Source organism: Salmo salar, chromosome 10 (genome assembly GCF_965601325.2).
Source record: "Salmo salar chromosome 10, fSalSal1, whole genome shotgun sequence".
NCBI lineage: Eukaryota > Metazoa > Chordata > Actinopteri > Salmoniformes > Salmonidae > Salmo > Salmo salar.
In genome coordinates this window covers 108,005,014-108,026,350 of record NC_138300.1, presented here as the reverse complement: position 1 = coordinate 108,026,350, position 21,337 = coordinate 108,005,014, and the positions used below count along the sequence as shown (strand labels likewise).

The 21,337-nt window shown below is 43.1% G+C and overlaps 1 protein-coding gene, 1 long non-coding RNA gene and 1 pseudogene across 3 annotated transcripts in view; 1 reads left to right on the top strand and 2 right to left on the bottom strand.

Moving 5' to 3' along the window:
• LOC145858649 (uncharacterized) overlaps window positions 1–21,337 on the top strand; it is a 28,371-nt gene extending 7,034 nt beyond the window's left edge. For both annotated transcript variants that reach the window (XR_014379125.1, XR_014379124.1), the window contains exon 4: window positions 20,789–21,337. This is a non-coding gene — a long non-coding RNA (uncharacterized LOC145858649). The remainder of the gene's footprint in view (window positions 1–20,788) is intronic.
• LOC145850437 (matrix metalloproteinase-14-like) lies at window positions 729–6,808 on the bottom strand (annotated as a pseudogene).
• LOC106596091 (uromodulin) lies at window positions 6,954–16,533 on the bottom strand. Its single transcript, XM_045688352.2, has 9 exons — window positions 16,411–16,533; window positions 16,256–16,301; window positions 16,055–16,162; window positions 15,771–15,979; window positions 15,394–15,551; window positions 14,256–14,498; window positions 13,873–14,047; window positions 13,268–13,373; window positions 6,954–12,948 (listed from the first exon to the last, which is right to left on the bottom strand). The coding sequence occupies exons 1-9, from the start codon at window positions 16,432–16,434 to the stop codon at window positions 12,830–12,832; spliced, it is 1,188 nt and encodes a 395-aa protein (XP_045544308.2). The 5' UTR covers window positions 16,435–16,533; the 3' UTR covers window positions 6,954–12,829.

Sequence of the window (21,337 nt, the reverse complement as noted above, 5' to 3'; positions counted from 1 at the left end):
GCTAATTTTTCAAAAAACAAGCCTGAAACTCTTTCTAAAGACTGTTGACATCCACTGGAAGTGTCCACAACTACAGAATCATTCAGGAATCTGAAAGGGGTAGCTAACAAATATCATTATAGAAAAGTATTTCTAAACTAAAAGTCAGATATCTTCAAAGTTTCGTAAATGTTTTTATATTGTCTATACAATAGGCCATAATTGATTTTTGCCAAATAGGCCTGGCATATTCCCACTTTCAAGGAGCTTTCCATTTTGATTAGGCCTACCTATATAAATATAAACAACTCTGGCAAGAGGGGCCCAAAGGGTGTCTAGCATCCCCAGTGGCTCTGCAAGTGTGGAGAGTATATTCTCCGCTGCTGGCCTGTTCTCCAGGCACGATTGCATGAGCCTGAAGTCAGACTCTGGCCAAACTCATGTTTCTAAAAATGAATGCAAAGGCACTGTAGACTGAGCCTAATAAGGGATTTGTTTAATTTGTATTTATATGAGCAATTTCTAGACTATAGTGATTGAATACAATGAAATGTTTAAATGCTGAGCGTTTTATGTTCCTACCAGCCTAGTGTCACACTAGCAAATGCTTCACAATGTATTTATTTGTAGGCTATAGCCTTGAAATAATTGAAATATTATAGCTTAAACAATTAATTAGTGTTTTGTGGCAGACCAGGGGTTTGGCCAAGACGTTTACACAGATCAGACACGGGCAGAGTATAATTAGCTCGGTTTCAAGGGTGTTTATTAAATAATAAATCAAAAGGAAAAGGATGGGTCTCCCCCATGAGACCCTCTCCGGGATACTGTCTTCTGGGCTCCGGGTCTTGCTGTATCCTGTCGGGCACACAAACACAACTCCCTCGTCTTAGCTCGGGTAACCGTCTCCACCTACATGGAAGTCACCTCACTTCCCCCAGTCTTCTCCTGTGTGCTGCCCTTCTGGCAGCTTCATGGGACTTGTACAGCTGGTGAGCAATCAGCCCTTGATTACTCACCAACTCCCCAATCAGCCCCGATTCGTCCTGAGCGGCGAGCCCGTCGAGACCTGGCACGTCCAGCAGATGGAGCCATCGCCTCGATGTATACTCCGTCTGTCACCAGGCCTCGACGAGTCTCCCCCTGTTTATACAGTTTATACGTTCATTATCTTACTCAGTAACTGTGCCTCTATATGCCCTTGTCTACAGAGAGGTGTCAGCAGGAGAAAGGGGTAAAGAAGAAACACCTGTCTCAACATCAACAATGAAGAGCCTTCTAGGCAGAGTGGCAAAGAAAAAGCCATATCTCAGACGGGCCAATAAAAACAAAAGATTAAGACGGGCAAAAGAACACAGACACTGGACAGAGGAACTCTGCCTAGAAGGCCAGCATCCCGGAGTCGCCTCTTCACTGCTGACGTTGATACTGGTGTTTTGCGGGTACTATTTAATGAAGCTGCCAGTTGAGGACTTGTGAGGCGTCTGTTTCTCAAACTAGACACTAATGTACTTGCCCTCGTTCTCAGTTGTGCACCGGGGCCTCCCACTCTTTCTATTCTGGTTAGAGCCAGTTTGCACTGTTCTGTGAAGGGAGCATTGTACAATATCTTTAGTTTCTTGGCAATTTCTCACATGGAATAGCCTTCAGTTCTCAGAACAAGAATAGACTGATGACTTTCAGAAGAAAGTTCTTTGTTTCTGGCCATTTTGAGCCTGTAGTCGAACCCACAAATGCTGATGCTCCAGATACTCAACTAGTCTAAAGAAGGCCAGTTTTATTGCTTCTTTAATCAGGAAAACAGTTTTCAGCTGTGCTAACATAATTGCAAAAGGGTTTTCTAATGATCAATTAGCCATTTAAAATGATAAACTTGGATTAGCTAACACAACGTGCCATTGGAGCACAGGAGTGATGGTTGCTGATAACGGGCCTCCGTACGCCTATGTAGATATTCCATCAAAAATCTGCCATTTCCAGCTACAATAGTCATTTACAACACTAACAATGTCTACACTGTATTTTTGATTAATTTGATATTATTTTAATGGACCAAAAATGTACATTTCTGTCAAAAACAAGGACATTTCTAAGTATCCCCAAACCTTTGAACGGTAGTGTATGCATGTGTGAGCATGTTTATCCGTGCGTGTGTGTGTGTGATGGCTGTGGGGGCCTGAGGGCAGGCTCCTCACCATATATCATCTGTATTCCATTCCTATCATCCTCTGGGAGTGAGAAGATCTTTGTGTCCATGTACTGGTAAAAGGGAGCCATGATGGCATTGGGGTTATCAGAGTGCCCCAGACCCAGAGCATGGCCCAGCTCATGCACCGCAACCAGGAAGAGGTCAATGCCTGGAGGGAGAGAAATGGGAGAGAGGGAGAGAAAAAGATAGGAAGAGGAGAAAGAAAATGAATATCAAAAGATATCAATAGGATATTCATTTTGAACAAGGAAATAGTAGCAGTAATAGTGATTGAGGGGGAAATTGGGGCAAACGGAACAAAATGTCTATCTAACCTGATGGATCGTGGTTGTCAAGGGTCCAGGGTTCATCTGCATCAAAGTGCGTGTCTCCGCCCATCCCGGGCCCTGGGTAGTAGGCATGAGCCAGAGACCCCCCCTCGCCCTCAAACAGAGACATGTCTCCATGGAAACCAGAGGCAAACAACAGCATGATATCTAGCGCGTCCTGGCTGCTGTTGGTGATGTCTTGGAAAAGCGATCTCTTCAAAGCTCAGTGGAGTCACGCGCTCCCACACCTCGAAAGCTCTGCGGATGGCCTCCAGTGTTCTTACCTTACCAACCTTTGGGGTGGTGTTCATAATGCTGGGAGAGGGGGTTGAGTATTGGACAAAATATTCTTAGCACATACACTACCAGTCAAAAGTTTTAGAACACCTACTAATTCAAGGGTTTTTCTTTATTTTTACTATTTTCTTTACCATTTTCTTTACTATTTTCATTGTAGGATAATAGTAAAGACATCAAAACTATGAAGTAACACATATGGAATCATGTAGTAACCAAAGAAGTGTTAAACAAATAAAAAAATATTTTAAATTTGAGATTCTTCAAATAGCCACCCTTAGCCTTGACAGCTTTGCACACTCTTGGCATTCTCTCAACCAGCTTCATGAGGTAGTCACCTGGAATGCATTTCAATTAACAGGTGTGCCTTCTTAAAAGTTCATTTGTGGAATTTCTTTCCTTCTTAATGCATTTGAGCCAATCAGTTGTGTTGTGACACGGTAGGGGGGATACAGAAGATAGCCCTATTTGTTAAACGACCAAGTCCATATTATGGCAAGAACAGCTCAAATAAGCAAAGAGAAATGACAGTCCATCATTACTGTCAGTAAATACGGAATATAGGTCAATAGCTCAGTCAATATGGAAAATTTCAAGAACATTGAAAGTTTCTTCAAGTGCAGTTGCAAAAAGCATCAAGCGCTATGATGAAACTGGCTATCATGAGGACCGCCACAGGAATGGAAGACCCAGAGTTACCTCTGCTGCAGAGGATAAGTTCATTAGAGTTACCAGCCTCAGAAATTGCTGCCCAAATAAATGCTTCAGAGTTCAAGTAACAGACACATCTCAACATCAACTGTTCAGAGGAGACTGTGTTAATCAGTTATTCATGGTTGAATTGCTGCAAAGAAACCACTACTAAAGGACACCAATAATAAGAAGAAACGTGCTTGGACCAAGAAACACGAGCAATGGACATTAGACCAGTGGAAATTTGTCCTTTGGTTTGGAGTCCAAATAGGAGATTTTTGGTTCCAACAGCCGTGTCTTTGTGAGACGCGGTGTGGGTGAATGGATGATCTTCGCATGTGTATTTTCCACCGTAAAGCATGGAGGAGGAGGTGTTATGGTGTGGGGGTGCTTTGGAGGTGAGACTGTCTGTGATTTATTTAGAATTCAAGGCACACTTAACAAGCATGGCTACCACAGCATTCTGCAGCGATACGCCATCCCATCTGGTTTGGGCTTAGTGGGACTCTAATTTGTTTTTCAACAGGATAATGACCCAACACACCTCCAGGCTGTGTAAGGGCTATTTTACCAAGAAGGAGAGTGATGGAGTGCTGAATCACATGACCTGGCCTCCACAATCCCGACCTCAACCAAATTGAGATGGTTTGGGATGAGTCGGACCGCAGAGTGAAGGAAAAGCAGCCAACATGTGCTCAGCATATGTGGGAACTCCTTGGAAAGGCATTCCAGGTAAAGCTGGTTGAGGGAATGCCAAGAGTGTGCAAAGCTGTCATCAAGGCAAAGGATGGCTACTTTGAAGAATCTCAAATATAAAATATTTTTCACCGGTAGTGTATATACAGAGGGTCATTACAAATGACATATGTTGTCAGGTCTATACACATATGGGAATTCAGGTCTCTTTGCAGTGTTGTTTATACTGACACTTTGCACGCCAGTCAGGGGGAAATCTGTTTGAGATTCCCAACATGGTTTTCTTAGAATCCCCCAGCATGCATAGGCCTACCACACACCTGTAAGTCAGAAGGTTCTTGTCCCACTTCTGGCCAGTGAGAGCGTAACGTTTTCGCCTCACACCATTCTCAGCCTGCTCAACAGATTTGTCTGGGACTCCACAGCGAGGCCTTCTCATGGCCCTAAAAGGGGAGTGAAAAACACAATTGAATAGAGCCCAGATAACCACATAGATACAGTGCCTTGCGAAAGTATTCGGCCCCCTTAAACTTTGACCTTTTGCCACATTTCGGGCTTCAAACATAATGATATAAAACTGTAATTTTTTGTGAAGAATCAACAACAAGTGGGACACAATCATGAAGTGGAACGAAATTTATTGGATATTTCAAACTTTTTTAACAATTAAAAAACTGAAAAATTGGGCGTGCAAAATTATTCAGCCCCCTTAAGTTAATACTTTGTAGCGCCACCTTTTGCTGCGATTACAGCTGTAAGTCGCTTGGGGTATGTCTATCAGTTTTGCACATCAAGAGACTGAAATTTTGGCCCATTCCTCCTTGCAAAACAGCTCGAGCTCAGTGAGGTTGGATGGAGAGCGTTTGAACAGCAGTTTTCAGTTCTTTCCACAGATTCTCGATTGGATTCAGGTCTGGACTTTGACTTGGCCATTCTAACACCTGGATATGTCTATTTGGGAACCATTCCATTGTAGATTTTGCTTTATGTTTTGGATCATTGTCTTGTTGGAAGACAAATCTCCGTCCCAGTCTCAGGTCTTTTGCAGACTCCATCAGGTTTTCTTCCAGAATGGTCCTGTATTTGGCTCCATCCATCTTCCCATCAATTTTAACCATCTTCCCTGCCCCTGCTGAAGAAAAGCAGGCCCAAACCATGATGCTGCCACCACCATGTTTGACAGTGGGGATGGTGTGTTCAGGATGATGAGCTGTGTTCCTTTTACGCCAAACATAACATTTTGCATTGTTGACAAAAAGTTCGATTTTGGTTTCATCTGACCAGAGCACCTTCTTCCACATGTTTGGTGTGTCTCCCAGGTGGCTAGTGGCAAACTTTAAACGACACTTTTTATGGATATCTTTAAGAAATGGCTTTCTTCTTGCCACTCTTCCATAAAGGCCAGATTTGTGCAGTATACGACTGATTGTTTTCCTATGGACAGAGTCTCCCACCTCAGCTGTAGATCTCTGCAGTTCATCCAGAGTGATCATGGACCTCTTGGCTGCATCTCTGATCAGTCTTCTCCTTGTATGAGCTGAAAGTTTAGAGGGACGGCCGGGTCTTCGTAGATTTGCAGTGGTCTGATACTCCTTCCATTTCAAAATTATCGCTTGCACAGTGCTCCTTTGGATGTTTAAAGCTTGGGAAATCTTTTTGTATCCAAATCCGGCTTTAAACTTCTCCACAACAGTATCTCGGACCTGCCTGGTGTGTTCCTTGTTCTTCATGATGCTCTCTGCGCTTTAAACGGAACTCTGAGACTATCACAGAGCAGGTGCATTTATACGGAGACTTGATTACACACAGGTGGATTCTATTTATCATCATTAGTCATTTAGGTCAACATTGGATCATTCAGAGATCCTCACTGAACTTCTGGAGAGAGTTTGCTGCACTGAAAGTAAAGGGGCTGAATAATTTTGCACGGCCAATTTTTCAGTTTTTTATTTGTTAAAAAAGTTTGAAATATCCAATAAATTTCGTTCCACTTCATAATTGTGTCCCACTTGTTGTTGATTCTTCACAAAAAATTACAGTTTTATATCTTTATGTTTGAAGCCTGAAATGTGGCAAAAGGTCGAAAAGTTCAAGGGGGCCGAATACTTTCGCAAGGCACTGTATATAGGATCAGATACATTGTTCATTTAAGGCTAGAGGGTGGTTCCACAGTGCTAGACCAGGAGGTGCAACTTTTCTCTGTCTCAGAATAGCTCTATAATGTAACCATGACCTTACATTATTACATTATCTTGACATCATTATCAATTTAGTTTCTATCAGTCTGTACAGTATAACTGAGGCTGCCAGTGGCATCCATACTTCAGTGTGGCAGGGTCCATCTCTCCAGTGACCTCTAGGCCATAGAAGCGCTGCATGTCACTGACGGCATTGGACAGGATTTGAGAGGACTGCATGGTTGACATCTGTCTGCTGGCTTGAGACAGGTAGCCAAACCTCCGCAACCACGACTACAATTATACAACAGAGATAGATAGATGGCGCGAGAGCCAGAGAAAGAGAGACAAATAGAGAGACAAGAGAATTGAGAGATTGAGAGCAACATCAAAGGGAGAGCAGTTAAAATATAGAGAGAGAGGACAGAGAAACAGATGGTTTCTATTACTTCATGGCATTACTCTTTGAGTCACACCTTCTTATTGGCAGTTTAGATAACCACAGGGTCAGCCCAACAGATGATAGGATAGAGCAGACGTCATTGGGTGTAAGAGTAAAAGCTTTGGAATGTAAGCATTTAACCCAAAACAAAGCACTGATATACAGATTTTAATCAATGTCAATTACAACAAAAATTCTACATAAACCGTCTAAATTCGACTGTACTATATATACCATTAATATAGCCACAAGCAGACGTGTGTCTGGCGTACAATATTAATATACCATTGATAATCCAATGGAAACAACAGAGACCCAAACAAGACAGCAGAGAGCTTGCCTTGCAAAAGCCTTGACAGGGGAATTTAAAAACAAATGGGCCCACTGAGCACAAGCAGAGAGCTCATGCTTTCTCTGTAAACAAGCATGCACTGCACACCTGCACACATAGACCCATACACACACACACACACACACACACACACACACACACACACACACACACACACAAACAGAGAGAGGTTAAGAGACACAAATAAAGAAAGAAAAGCATCTTCAGGCCACCAAAATGGTGACTGAAAGAGTGCTCAATCTGGATATCTTGCACAACATGCCTGCAGGATAAGCAGTACAGTAGGTGAGGAACACGTTGTGGTTTACAAGCATGTAAATAGGGTTTTACCCTAGAGGTCAAACTTTTACACAACACATAATTACTCCTAATAATATGCCTGCCATGCATGAAGTGGGAATGTTGCCCAATAGCCATTATTGGAAAGGTCAAGGGTCATACATGTGTGCATCAAATATGTCCATGAATCTGCACATGTCCTCATGATCAATGATGAGAAAATTGGAAGTCATTAGATCACATAAAATGCAAGATCAGTTTAGATTACCTTACCACCAGGATAATAGAGATCATGGTCATGCAACGTTTCAGTTAAAGGAAACTAAATTCATCAGGCGACTGCCACAATTCCACATATTTACGCACCATAAAAAACGTCCATATTTTAACATTAAAGGACACACGTATGCGTTGAAAGGGTCTTCGTCCGCATTGGCAACAAGCCTGTTGCACAAGAGCAAGACGATTGAGGCCATTATTTGTTTCCACAGCCCCGGAGAAGCGCTTCTCCAGAGAGATGCCATCTTTATGCGCCCTCGTTTTTGCGTGCAATGGACTCAAATCAAATCAAATCAAATGTATTTATATAGTGCTGTACAGAAACCCAGCCTAAAACCCCAAACAGCAAGCAATGCATGTGAAAGAAGCACGGTGGCTAGGAAAAACTCCCTAGGAAAAACTCCCTAGAAAGGCCAAAAACCTAGGAAGAAACCTAGAGAGGAACCAGGCTATGAGGGGTGGCCAGTCCTCTTCTGGCTGTGCCGGGTGGATATTATAACAGAACATGGTCAAGATGTTAAAATGTTCATAAATGACCAGCATGGTCAAATAATAATAATCATAGTAGTTGTCGAGGGTGCAACAAGCACGTCCGGTGAACAGGTCAGGGTTCCATAGCCGCAGGCAGAACAGTTGAAACTGGAGCAGCAGCACGGCCAGGTGGACTGGGGACAGCAAGGAGTCATCATGCCAGGTAGTCCTGAGGCATGGTCCTAGGACTCAGGTCCTCCGAGAGAAAGAGAGAAAGAGAGAATTAGAGAGAGCATATTTAAATTCACACAGGACACCGGATAAGACAAGAGAAATACTCCAGATGTAACAGACTGACCCTAGCCCCCCGACACATAAACTACTGCAGCATAAATACTGGAGGCTGAGACAGGAGGGGTCAGGAGACACTGTGGCCCCATCCGATGAAACCCCCGGACAGGGCCAAACAGGCAGGATATAACCCCACCCACTTTGCCAAAGCACAGCCCCCACACCACTAGAGGGATGTCTCCAACCACCAACTTACCGTCCTAAGACAAGGCCGAGTACAGCCCACAAAGATCTCCGCCACGGCACAACCCAAGGAGGGGGGGGGGGCGCCAACCCAGACAGGAAGACCACGTCAGTGACTCAGCCCACTCAAGTGACGCACCCCTCCCATGGACGGCATGGAAGAACACCAGTACGCCAGTGACTCAGCCCCTGTAATAGGGTTAGAGGCAGAGAATCCCAGTGGAGAGAGGGGAACCGGCAAGGCAGAGACAGCAAGGGCGGTTCCTTGCTCCAGCCTTTCCGTTCACCTTCACACTCCTGGGCCAGACTATACTTAATCATAGGACCTACTGAAGAGATAAGTCTTCAGTAAAGACTTAAAGGTTGAGACTGAGTCTGCGTCTCTCACATGGGTAGGCAGAACATTCCATAAAAATGGAGCTCTATAGGAGAAAGCCCTACCTCCAGCCGTTTGCTTAGAAATTCTAGGGACAATTAGGAGGCCTGCGTCTTGTGACCGTAGCGTACGTGTAGGTATGTACGGCAGGACCAAATCGGAAAGATAGGTAGCAGCAAGCCCATGTAATGCTTTGTAGGTTAGCAGTAAAACCTTGAAATCAGCCCTTGCCTTAACAGGAAGCCAGTGTAGGGAGGCTAGCACTGGAGTAATATGATCAAATTTTTTGGTTCTAGTCAGGATTCTAGCAGCCGTATTTAGCACTAACTGAAGTTTATTTAGTGCTTTATCCGGGTAGCCGGAAAGTAGAGCATTGCAGTAGTCCAGCCTAGAAGTAACAAAAGCATGGATTAATTTTTCTGCGTCATTTTTGGACAGAAAGTTTCTGATTTTTGCAATGTTACGTAGATGGAAAAAAGCTGTCCTTGAACAGTCTTGATATGTTCTTCAAAAGAGAGATCAGGGTCCAGAGTAACGCCGAGGTCCTTCACAGTTTTATTTGAGACGATTGTACAACCATCCAGATTAATTGTCAGATTCAACAGAAGATCTCTTTGTTTCTTGGGACCTAGAACAAGCATCTCTGTTTTGTCCGAGTTTAAAAGTAGAAAGTTTGCAGCCATCCACTTCTTTATGTCTGAAACACAGGCTTATAGCGAGGGCAATTTTAGGGCTTCACAATGTTTCATTGAAATGTACAGCTGTGTGTCGTCCGCATAGCAGTGAAATTTAACATTATGTTTTCGAATGACATCCCCAAGAGGTAAAATATATAGTGAAAACAATAGTGGTCCTAAAACGGAACCTTGAGGAACACCGAAATTTACAATTGATTTGTCAGAGGACAAACCATTCACAGAGACAAACTGATATCTTTCCGACAGATAAGATCTAAACCAGGCCAGAACTTGTCCATGTAGACCAATTTGGGTTTCCAATCTCTCCAAAAGAATGTGGTGATCGATGGTATCAAAAGCAGCACTAAGATCTAGGAGCACGAGGACAGATGCAGAGCCTCGGTCTGACGTCATTAAAAGGTCATTTACCACCTTCACAAGTGCAGTCTCAGTGCTATGATGGGGTCTAAAACCAGACTGAAGCGTTTCGTATACATTGTTTGTCTTCAGGAAGGCAGTGAGTTGCAGTGCAACAGCTTTTTCAAAAAATGTTGAGAGGAATGGAAGATTCGATATAGGCCGATAGTTTTTTATAATTTCTGGGTCAAGATTCGGCTTTTTCAAGAGAGGCTTTATTACTGCCACTTTTAGTGAGCTTGGTACACATCCGGTGGATAGAGAGCCGTTTATTATGTTCAACATAGGAGGGCCAAGCACAGGAAGCAGCTCTTTCAGTAGTTTAGTTGGAATAGGGTCCAGTATGCAGCTTGAGGGTTTGGAGGCCATGATTATTTTCATCATTGTGTCAAGAGATATAGTACTAAAACACTTTAGTATCTCCCTTGATCCTAGGTCCTGGCAGAGTTGTGTAGACTCAGGACAATGGAGCTTTGGAGGAATACCCAGATTTAAAGAGGAGTCCGTAATTTGCTTTCTAATGATCATGATCTTTTCCTCAAAGAAGTTCATAAATGTATTACTGCTGAAGTGAAAGCCATCCTCCATTTGCGAATGCTGCTTTTTAGTTAGCTTTGCGACAGTATCAAAAAGAAATTTCGGATTGTTCTTATTTTCCTCAATTAAGTTGGAAAAATAGGATGATCGAGCAACAGTGAGGGCTCTTCGATACTGCACGGTACTGTCATTCCAAGCTAGTCGGAAGACTTCCAGTTTGGTGTGGCGCCATTTCCGTTCCAATTTTCTGGAAGCTTGCTTCAGAGCTCGTGTATTTTCTGTATACCAGGGAGCTAGTTTCTTATGACAGATGTTTTTAATTTTTAGGGGTGCAACTGCATCTAGGGTATTGCGCAAGGTTAAATTGAGTTCCTCGGTTAGGTGGTTAACTGATTTTTGTCCTCTGACGTCCTTGGGTAGGCAGAGGGAGTCTGGAAGGGCATCAAGGAATCTTTGGGTTGTCTGAGAATTTATAGCACGACTTTTAATGCTCCTTGGTTGGGGTCTGAGCAGATTATTTGTTGCAATTGCAAACGCAATAAAATGGTGGTCCGATAATCCAGGATTATGAGGAAAAACATTAAGATCCACAACATTTATTCCATGGGACAAAACTAGGTCCAGAGTATGACTGTGGCAGTGAGTAGGTCCAGAGACATGTTGGACAAAACCCACTGAGTCGATGATGGCTCCGAAAGCCTTTTGGAGTGGGTCTGTGGACTTTTCCATGTGAATGTTAAAGTCACCAAAAATTTGAATATTATCTGCTATGACTACAAGATCCAATAGGAATTCAGGGAACTCAGTGAGGAACACTGCATATGGCCCAGGAGGCCTGTAAACAGTAGCTATAAAAAGTGAGTGAGTAGGCTGCATAGATTTCATGACTAGAAGCTCAAAAGACGAAAACGTCATTGTTTTTTTTTTTGTAAATTGAAATTTGCTATCGTAAATGTTAGCAACACCTCCGCCTTTGCCAGATGCACGGGGGGTATGGTCACTAGTGTAACCAGGGGGTGAGGCCTCATTTAACACAGTAAATTCATCAGGCTTAAGCCATGTTTCAGTCAGGCCAATCACATCAAGATTATGATCAGTTCATTGACTATAACTGCCTTGGAAGTGAGGGATCTAACATTAAGTAACCCTGACTGTCAGTCAATGTGATTGGAAATTGCCATCAAGCGATGAGTGAACTGCTGTGACTACATAGTCAAACGCCTTGGTTGAGTTCAAATTCTCTCCGCAGTTCAACCACTGTGCATTGGGTCGTGGCGCGCTGAAATCAGATCTTTGCGAAACAGCTCGGTTTAGAACTGGTAGAAATTATCCCCAAACATGTGATCATGGGTTATTTAAGGCCCAAGTCAGTTTTCTATTTATGCCCAGTTCCTAATGGCCCACATGAGCGAAAGGTAAAAACAGCATTTCTGGCATATTAGTGTATGTTACCTACTTCCCCTTCAATAGCTTTCCTGCACAATAAAGTACACCTATGAGGGAAGGGTAGAGAAATAAGAATGTCAACAAGCATCATGTTCTGTTCTTGGTGGTAAGCTGTATCCGTACTATACTCTAAATGTAATTGTGGAGGATACCCTCAAACAAAAGACAATTGTCTTCCAAATTACTTCCAAGTACCCAGAAGGTCTGTTAGATTTTAGTTCAACCACCTCTTGCAGGCTGCCCTAGATTGATAGTCCAATATACTCACTTTCTTTTGAGCATACAGAGAGCAGTGCCTTTCTGCTAGAGAGAACAAGCAATGTAGCCTACATACTGTGTGAAGTCTATTAGACAAAGCAGCCCTCAGAAGGCTCCTATTGCCATCTGCTGATAACTAAGAATCACTACTATTTGATCAAATCGATTGACACTATAATAGGAGTTGGTGTTTGATGAAACCCATTAATGATTTAAACCAGTAACTCATGTTTGAACTTGTTTGTAACCCACAGCCACATTATTGAACTACACAGCTGAATGCTCAGAGTTCTGTGGTAAAGACATGTTTATAAAATGTCAAAGGCACAACATTCCTGCAGAGAGTGGCTCATTTAATTGTCATAGAAATGAAAAAAAATGTTTTATTCAAGTTGTTGGATGTCAGCGGTTTGCTAACTGTGACAGTCGTCGGTTTCCTGCCTTGGCGATGGTGATTAGGGCGAGGAGGAAGAGGCCCAGGACCCAGATGCCAGCCACAGGAACCATCATCAGCAGAAGATCTGGAACATAGTCAAGACTGTTGAAAACACCTCACCCTGCCCCTAGCTGCAACATGAGCCCAGAGGGGTATACTACAAAGCAGGATCAATGATTTAGCCAGCTAATGTGCGTAAGTCTTACATCCACTTATTTTGAAAACTGAAAGAAACTGCCTCAACCAAAAATGCATACCCAAGTTGAGCTTTGTAGTATAGCCCTCTGGTCTATGTCAAAATCATAAAAAAATGTGCATGCAAGTAGAGTGAGCAAGGGCAACAAAATACATTTCAATCTTACGTAGATAACGAAATACAGACAAAGGATAAAGCAAATCCTTACTAGATTGGGGTCGGTCTTGTATGTCAATCCTGATTGGTCCATATGACAGTAGCCCTTGAGTTCGGTCTCCACGCACTGCTGCCCTCTTGTTTATAGATTTGCACTCCTGTAGCAGTAAAGCAGAGATTGAATTAATAAAAGACAAAATCTTGTATGCCATGCCAACTTTAGAAAATGCATTTTCTTCATGAAGAGAAATAATTTGAGCATTTTTAACCCCTTTATTCTCCCCAATTTCATTGTATCCAACTGGTAGTTAGTCTTGTCCCATTGCTGCAACTCCCGTACGAACTGGGGAGAGGCGAAGGGCGAGAGCCGTGCGTCCTCCGAAACACAACCCCGCCGAGCCGCACTGCTTCCTTAACCCAGCCGCACCAACGTGTCGGAGGAAACACCGTGCACCTGGCGACAGTGTCAGTGTGCATTGCACCTGGCCTGCCACAGGAGTCGCTAGAGCGCAATGAGACAAGGACAACCCGGCCAAACCCTCCCCTAACCTGGACGACACTGGGCCAAAGCCTGGAATCGAACCAGGATCTGTAGTGACACAGCTAGCACCGCGATGCAGTGCCTTAGACCACTGCACCAAAGGCCAGTGAACTTACAGGAATGCAGGGCTCGTCATCATCCAGGGAGCACAAGCGCACTCTGCAGTGCAGGTACAGGTCATGAGGCTGCACAACAAAGCGGAACATGTCAAAGCTGTACCGGATGGTTGAGGCCTCTCCATTCGCACCCATTGTCGTGTTGAGAAAGGTGACAGTTTCATCATTCACACACCTGTGAGGGGGGAGTGTCTTGGTTGAATAAATCCAAGACCGGCATCATCGAATTTAACACTGGATCTGTTACAATTAGTATGACATGCCACATTGCCTTCAGCTCAACTGAAGTGATCACAGCTTGCTAAATGAATTGTTCATGCCATGTTTCAAGAGCAAAAGTAGGCGTACATGTTCCCAGGGATTAATGTTGATTGTCCACTCACCCATTGCGCAGCAGGGTGTGAACAGAGCCGTCTGTCTGGTTGGGTTTGGGGGACTGTGTGGCCCAGCAATCATTCACCCTCAGGTGGAAGACATCCTCCAGCTCCACGACCTTGATCTCCACATACACCCTGTCCCGGAGGTGTATCAGCGGTGAGCTTTGGAACGCCTCTGTGTAGGTGTGATCTGTGAAGAGGGCCATCTCCACCTTGGCATCCAACTCACCCATCCGCATCACAGTCTCACTGAACCAAAACAGCACAGAATTACTGTGAGAGAAATGCTTGTCATATCCACATTACCTGAACTGGAAGAACTCCTGCTTATAAGTCAGTCCGACATAACTAGCTGTCCCAGCTGGCGGGTAGCCATTGCTACCTAGGTAGTGTTAAGGGTAAGCAAGATATTCTACCAACACTCACTAAGTGAAAATTCCTCAATGCCCCACATGAAAGCTACAACTGTCTAAAAGTCCATGGCTAGGTGCAGGTGGTTTGTTGGAATTTAGAAAATGCCCAGTTAAAGTCAATACATTATCCTCAATGAAGTAACGCAACAGCGATGTACGCCGCCGTCTTTTCCATTTCTACAATTCTCCCATTGAGCCAGACAAGCGAGTGTCATGTAACACAAAGCTTGATTTCTGAGTCACTCATGACATGCAGCACTTTTGGGGTGGACACCCACCTGTCTCAATCAATGAGAATAATTGAAATCAAGATTGCAGCATATTGCTTCACATGGCAAAAGTGAAATAAACAGCATTTTCTAAATACCAACCAAACGCAACTAGCCATGGAGGGTTACAAGACAGTGGTGGCTTTCACATAGGGAATTGAGGAAATATAACCAGGATTAGTATAACATTTTGCTTACCCTTAACACCATCAACAGCCATCTGCCAGCTGGAACACCTAGTAATGTCAGACCTGCAAGAATAACTCCTGGACCTATTGTATAGGCTCAAACTAGAGCCCAGAATTGTTCCTGGAGAGGAACCCCCTGAGTATCAAGTAATAAGGCAATGTGACAAATTGCATCTCAAGTGAGTACTTGTTAGGCCGTTCCAGTAATAGACCAAGACTACCTTTTAAAGTACATTAAGTTGTGATCAAGTCAATTTTAGAGAGTGGGCCTTACCTAGAGAAGGGGATGATGGGGTACGGCAAACTGACAGTGCGGATGTATGGGTAGATACACGTGTACTCAATTTTTATCATTGGGTCTCTTATTATATTTCCATAAACTTGAGGGGCCGACATGAGCGTTAAGGCGTATGCGATGTGAGTGATGTTTTTCTGTTGTAAAAAGAGAAAGCACAATGCCAGTAAAAACAAACTTCCAGCTTCATAAATAAGTTATCACTTGGACTTACTGCGATAGTAAGGGCAAGAACTTCTGCCCTCAAAATCAGTGCATGACAGGTGACAACTATAGATCAGTGTGTTGAGCATTGAGATTAGGCCTTTGAGACAGGATTATCAAAGGATGTGAAATGTGGGATGAATCATACTTACCTCCAGTGGTTTACCGCCACAGGAAATGTACTGATCCTTTGATATCCGCACTATGTAGTATGGGACATCAGAAATAACCTCCTTTTGTGCACGACACGACTCATTCTTCAAGTGCAGAGATTCCACCGGTACTTTGTAATACTGGAAAAAGTCCTCCTTCACCATGATAGTAATGTAGTCTTTGCCACACATGACATTGATGGTTGCAACTAAAAGAAATACAGTTTTAGAACAAATTCCAACAGAACTACTGTAGTTATTCTGGTCTACCAAAATGTTTAAACCTTTGTCACACAGGTCTCCATAGTAGCCAACAGCACATTTGCAGTTGCTTTTGTCGAGGGATATCAAACACTTGGTTGTGTCAGTGCAGTGTGTGACATTACATATTCCTGAGAGAAAAAAAATGACAATGGAGGCCACTCACAAAATGATCAAGTAAATACTGGCAATCTATAGAAAAAAAAAAGACAAATGTTTCTCACCAAGGACACAGTCACAGCAGAAAATGACCACGAGGACCAAAAATACCTGGTAAATTCCACAGCAATTAACCTACATAACATTTAACACATTTTCTACATTGTAGTTTCTAAATGTGTCCTTTTGTTTCAATACAAGCATAACAGTATCTACACACCTTCAAGTTGAATTTGAGCGCCATCGGTTATTTGCAATCTGTTTCCAAAATATATTTACTTATTTTTGTACTGACTCAAATTACTGGAAGGTCAAAGTAACATAGTCCTGTCTGAAGAACACACACAAAAAATGTAGCCTTATATACTTAACAGATCAAAAGGCCTGGAGCAGTAATTACCATAGACCTAGGTGATTACCTGAATGTAAAACACCTGTTTAATTTGTATCTGAGCGAATAAGCCTACCCCCAGTCACGCACCTTAATTTCCCTCGGAGCGCCCCAACTTCCATCGAGTAACCTCATTGGCCAAGCACAGAAATGAAGTCACCCCATCTTTCCCAGCCTATCAGTAACCTCATTTCTCCAGTCAATTGCTGAACCCCCCCCATAATCAGAAGACCGAACATTGCAGGGAGAGACATGGCTTCCTCCGCTTTGACGAACATTTCAGGTGTTAGTTGGGCGAGGCCTGTCTCCTACATATTGAAACCTCGCCGTTCAATGTTAATTGGTTATCAAACTGTAAGTGCTTTATTACAAACTTCTCATTAGTTGAGAGGTTTTTGGTCTGTTTTTAAAAAGTGAGCATTAGCATTTTCATTCCACGTATTAGCATCCTGTTAACATTATGGTTGCATGCTAATTGCAATCATTTCCAAAGTGGTAAAGTTTCTTTAGGATTTAATAGAGAGGTTGATAATTTGGTAATTTTTTTTCACAATGTTTGTCTCAATTTTTTATGGTCTTCCAATGGAGATGGCCTAGGCCTACTAGTCTGAATAGGCATAGGCTATTGCTCTGCTAGGCTACTACCCCCCCCCCCCCCCACTAAAAATATTGATAAAGTAGTTAACTTAGCCCTTGTCCCTTGGACTTGTTTAAATAAACTTTCTTCAGATAAAATGGAGCAATCTTGCCTTTCCTGAATCTATACGGGGCGGGCTGTAGGCCTAGTCATCACCAGCGGATAGCATAGGCCACACTCCTGTATATGGCCTATGCATTTTTGCAACACTAACCAAGTTTCCATCCAACCATTTCATGTGGCTGAATTACCTGACACTATTTCTTTTTTTAAGTAATGCTGGGCTGATAGAAACAGGAAATGCTGGTACAATTTTATAAATACCAACAGATCCACAGATGATGCAATCTCTATTGCACTCCACACTGCCCTTTCCCACCTGGACAAAAGGAACACTTATGTGAGAATGCTATTCATTGACTATAGCTCAGCGTTCAACACCATAGTACCCTCAAAGCTCATCACTAAGCTAAGGATCCTGGGACTAAACACCTCCCTCTGCAACTGAATCCTGGACTTCCTGATGTGCCGCCCCCAGGTGCTGAGGGTAGGTAGCAACACATCTGCCACGGTGATCCTCAACACTGGAGCTCCACAGGGGTGCGTGCTCAGTCCCCTGTACTCCCTGTTCACCCACGACTGCATGGCCAGGCACGATTCCAACACCATCATTAAGATGGCAGATGACACAACAGTGGTAGGCCTGATCAACGATGAGACAGCCTATAGGGAGGAGGTCAGAGACCTGGCCGGGTGGTGCCAGAATAACAGCCTATCCCTCAACATAACCAAGACTAAGGAGATGATTGTGGACTACAGGAAAAGGAGGACCGACCACGCCCCCATTCTCATCGACGGGGCTGTAGTGGAGCAGGTTGAGAGCTTCAAGTTCCTTGGTGTCCACATCACCAACAAACTCGAATGGTCCAAACACGACCAGAGAGTTGTGAAGAGGGCACGACAAAGCCTATTCCTCCTCAGGAAACTAAAAATATTTGGCATGGGTCCTGAGATCCTCCTAAAGGTTCTACAGCTGCAATGTCGAGAGCATCCTGACTGGTTGTATCACTGCCTGGTACGGCAATTGCTCGGCCTCCGACCGCAAGGCACTACAGAGGGTAGTGCGTACGGCCCAGTACATCACTGGGGCTAAGCTGCCTGCCATCCAGGACCTCTACACCAGGCGGTGTCAGAGGAAGGCCCTAAAAATTGTCAAAGACCCCAGCCACCCCAGTCATAGACTGTTCTCTCTACTACCACATGGCAAGCGGTACCGGAGTGCCAAGTCTAGGACAAAAAGGCTTCTCAACAGTTTTTACACCCAAGCCATAAGACCCGAACTATTTGCATTGTTTGCCCCCACCAACCCCTCTTTTTATGCTGCTGTTACTCTGTTTATCATATATGCATAGTCACTTTAACTATACATTCATGTACATACAACCTCAATTGGGCCGACCATCGCTCTTATACGTAATTTCATAATGTAGTGAGCCTGCCCGAACTGTATTTATGAGCTGTTGTCTGGTACTCATGTGCCAAGACCCCATTTGCTAAATAACAGTTTTTGTGACAAAACCATCGATGGAAACCCATTTAACTTGTATTTTTCAAACTGAAAATGGGAATTTAATGACAAAAGTAATTTTTACACCATCGCTCACAGACTTTTATCCGCAATAAATCCGATTGATAGAAATGCATTTCTGGTGGGAATTACAATTTTTTTTTAGCACATTTTAGAATATTCGCATGAAAATATGTCGCAAATTAGATGGAAACCTGCTAGTGATTACGTGAATTGCACAAGTGGCATCCAATTTCAAATGTAAACGCGGGAGTTGTCTACTCTAGATAATGTAGTGAAACGTTTCTATGCGTGTGTGCGCGTTGCCTATGTGAGACGTCATTCCACATATTTTACAGCGCTCACATTTATTTGCACGTGCTGTTCAAAACAGATCTCCAGATCGGCGCTTGACTAGACGCCCTTCAAGGAAGTCATGCGAGCCGGGTAGTATGGCTACATGAGCAAGCCTGTTAGGACGAAGCGCTGCATATTGTCAATAGCTATCGTCGCGACGAAAACAATTACTTTCCACGCGCAGTCGTAACAGGTTATGACAATAAAAAATTTAAAAGATAGCTTTGAAATATAATTCGGCTTCGAATCCTGCTATTCTTAGTTTGGGTATCGCCGGGTTATAGGGTAAATTTAACTAGCAAGTACACTTTAATCACCTAAACCACTGCACCTATCCCCTGCTCGGTAAGAATGCTGGCTACAATGTCGTGTATTCAATTTGGCTTGTGTTCTATTTGGAGGAGAAAATGCGATTCATTTGAACATAAGCAGAATACGTAGGAAACGTCTGCGTTATATACAATTGAAAAATATGGAGTTTGAGTCTTACGATTTTAAATGATTGTATTCGTTATTTTCATTATTTAAGTGACCAGTATCGTTATTAAAATAGATTTAGGGCGAGTTTATGAAAAAACGTGCACCTGATTATTACCCGAGCTGTCAAGTTCCCATTTAACAACTCTGAAAATGAACACAGAAGCTTCTCGCCTTTGCCTCCAGACGAGCTCTATGAAAAGAGGAAGATTGCTGTTCTAGAGATTGAAATGTACGTCTTCTTCCTTGGACATGATTCTGGTGGAAGTCTATGTTGACTTATTTAACTAGGCAAGTTCGTTAAGAACAAATTCTAATTTACAATCACGGTCTACCCCGGCCAAACCTGGATGATGCTGGGCCAATTGTGCGTCGCCCTATGGCACTCCCAATCACTGCCGGATGTGATACAGCCTGGATTTGAACCAGGGACTGTAGTGACGCCTCTTGCATTGAGATGCAGTGCCTTAGGCCACTCGAGGTGACAGCCTTCTAAAACGTTTATGTATTTTTCCACCCAAAATTAGGCTGTTTGTCTGTCTACATGACTGACAGTTTGTATGACTCAGCTGAGTAGGAAGTGTTTGTGAGCATCACGACACATACTCTTTAGAATTGCCTACATCCAAATTGCATGGGTTTGGATGTAGGCAATGTATATGCTGACTAATCTCCTGAGAAATTGTTGTGATGTGTGTTTTGTCCTTTTTTTATTTTTTTTATTTCATATATTATATATATTTGGTTGGCCGTCATTGTAAATAACACTTTTTTTTTTCTTAACTGACGTGTGTATATGAAACCACGTGACTAACTGTCATCAAATGATGAATTGCTTTGGATTTTGAAAGTGGAGGCAAACTTGAAAGTTACATTAAAAATGGGGACACATGCCTTCTTTCAGGCAGATGATACTGGTTTGTCCTTGTATTTTAATTTGTGTGACATGTAAGCAGGCTTTATTTGATTAAACTCAATGACTTGATGGTTAGGTCTAGTTGATCAGTGGAGGAGGCAAATGTGTTGGGCTAAGACAGTAGCCTGCATTGCTCACCATGTGCTTCTCCAGGACCAGGATGGAAGTCTACTCTGATTTTAGTGTGTTCATCTGTCTAGACATTTTGTTTGTGTACATGAGCATAACCTGTGTCTGTTGCCTTAATCCACAGACTGGTGAGGGAGTTCAGAACAACTCTACCCAGATCAGACATGTTATCCAGATCCTGGACACAGATTTTGCCCTGTCCCAGCACCCTCACAGCCGCAAAGGAGACCTCATCAGCCTGGCAGCATGCTCCATCGCTCTGGGCATCAAGATTACATACACATTAGAGCACATTACACTGGGTTGTTTGTAATCATTGAGTCTACTGGAAGTAAACGTTTTTAGAAGACTGTCTTTTAAAAGACTCACCTTTTGAAATTATAAGTTGTGCTTGCATCCTTGTGTGTGTTCATGTATATGTGTCTTACAGGACTCTGGGCTGTACCTGAAGGAGTTTATTGATCCTGTACTCACCTGCTTTAATGACTCAAGACAGCAGACTGCGGTACTATGCCTGTGAGGTGCTCTACAACATAGTGAAAGTGGCCATTCAAATGCATTATCATTGCATTAAAATGCAAATCAATTTCTAACATTTTTGACATGCGTTTTCCTGGATTTTTTTGTTGTTATTCTGTCTCTCACCGTTCAAATAAACCTACCATTAAAATTA

Coding starts and splice junctions, on each gene's coding strand:
- LOC106596091 (XM_045688352.2), bottom strand. CDS start 16,434: ATGGCGCTCAAATTCAACTTGAAG. Junction 16,302..16,410: donor CGCTCAAATTCAACTTGAAG/GTGTGTAGATAC, acceptor GGAATTTACCAG/GTATTTTTGGTCCTCGTGGT. Junction 15,980..16,054: donor TGGAGACCTGTGTGACAAAG/GTTTAAACATTT, acceptor TATTTCTTTTAG/TTGCAACCATCAATGTCATG.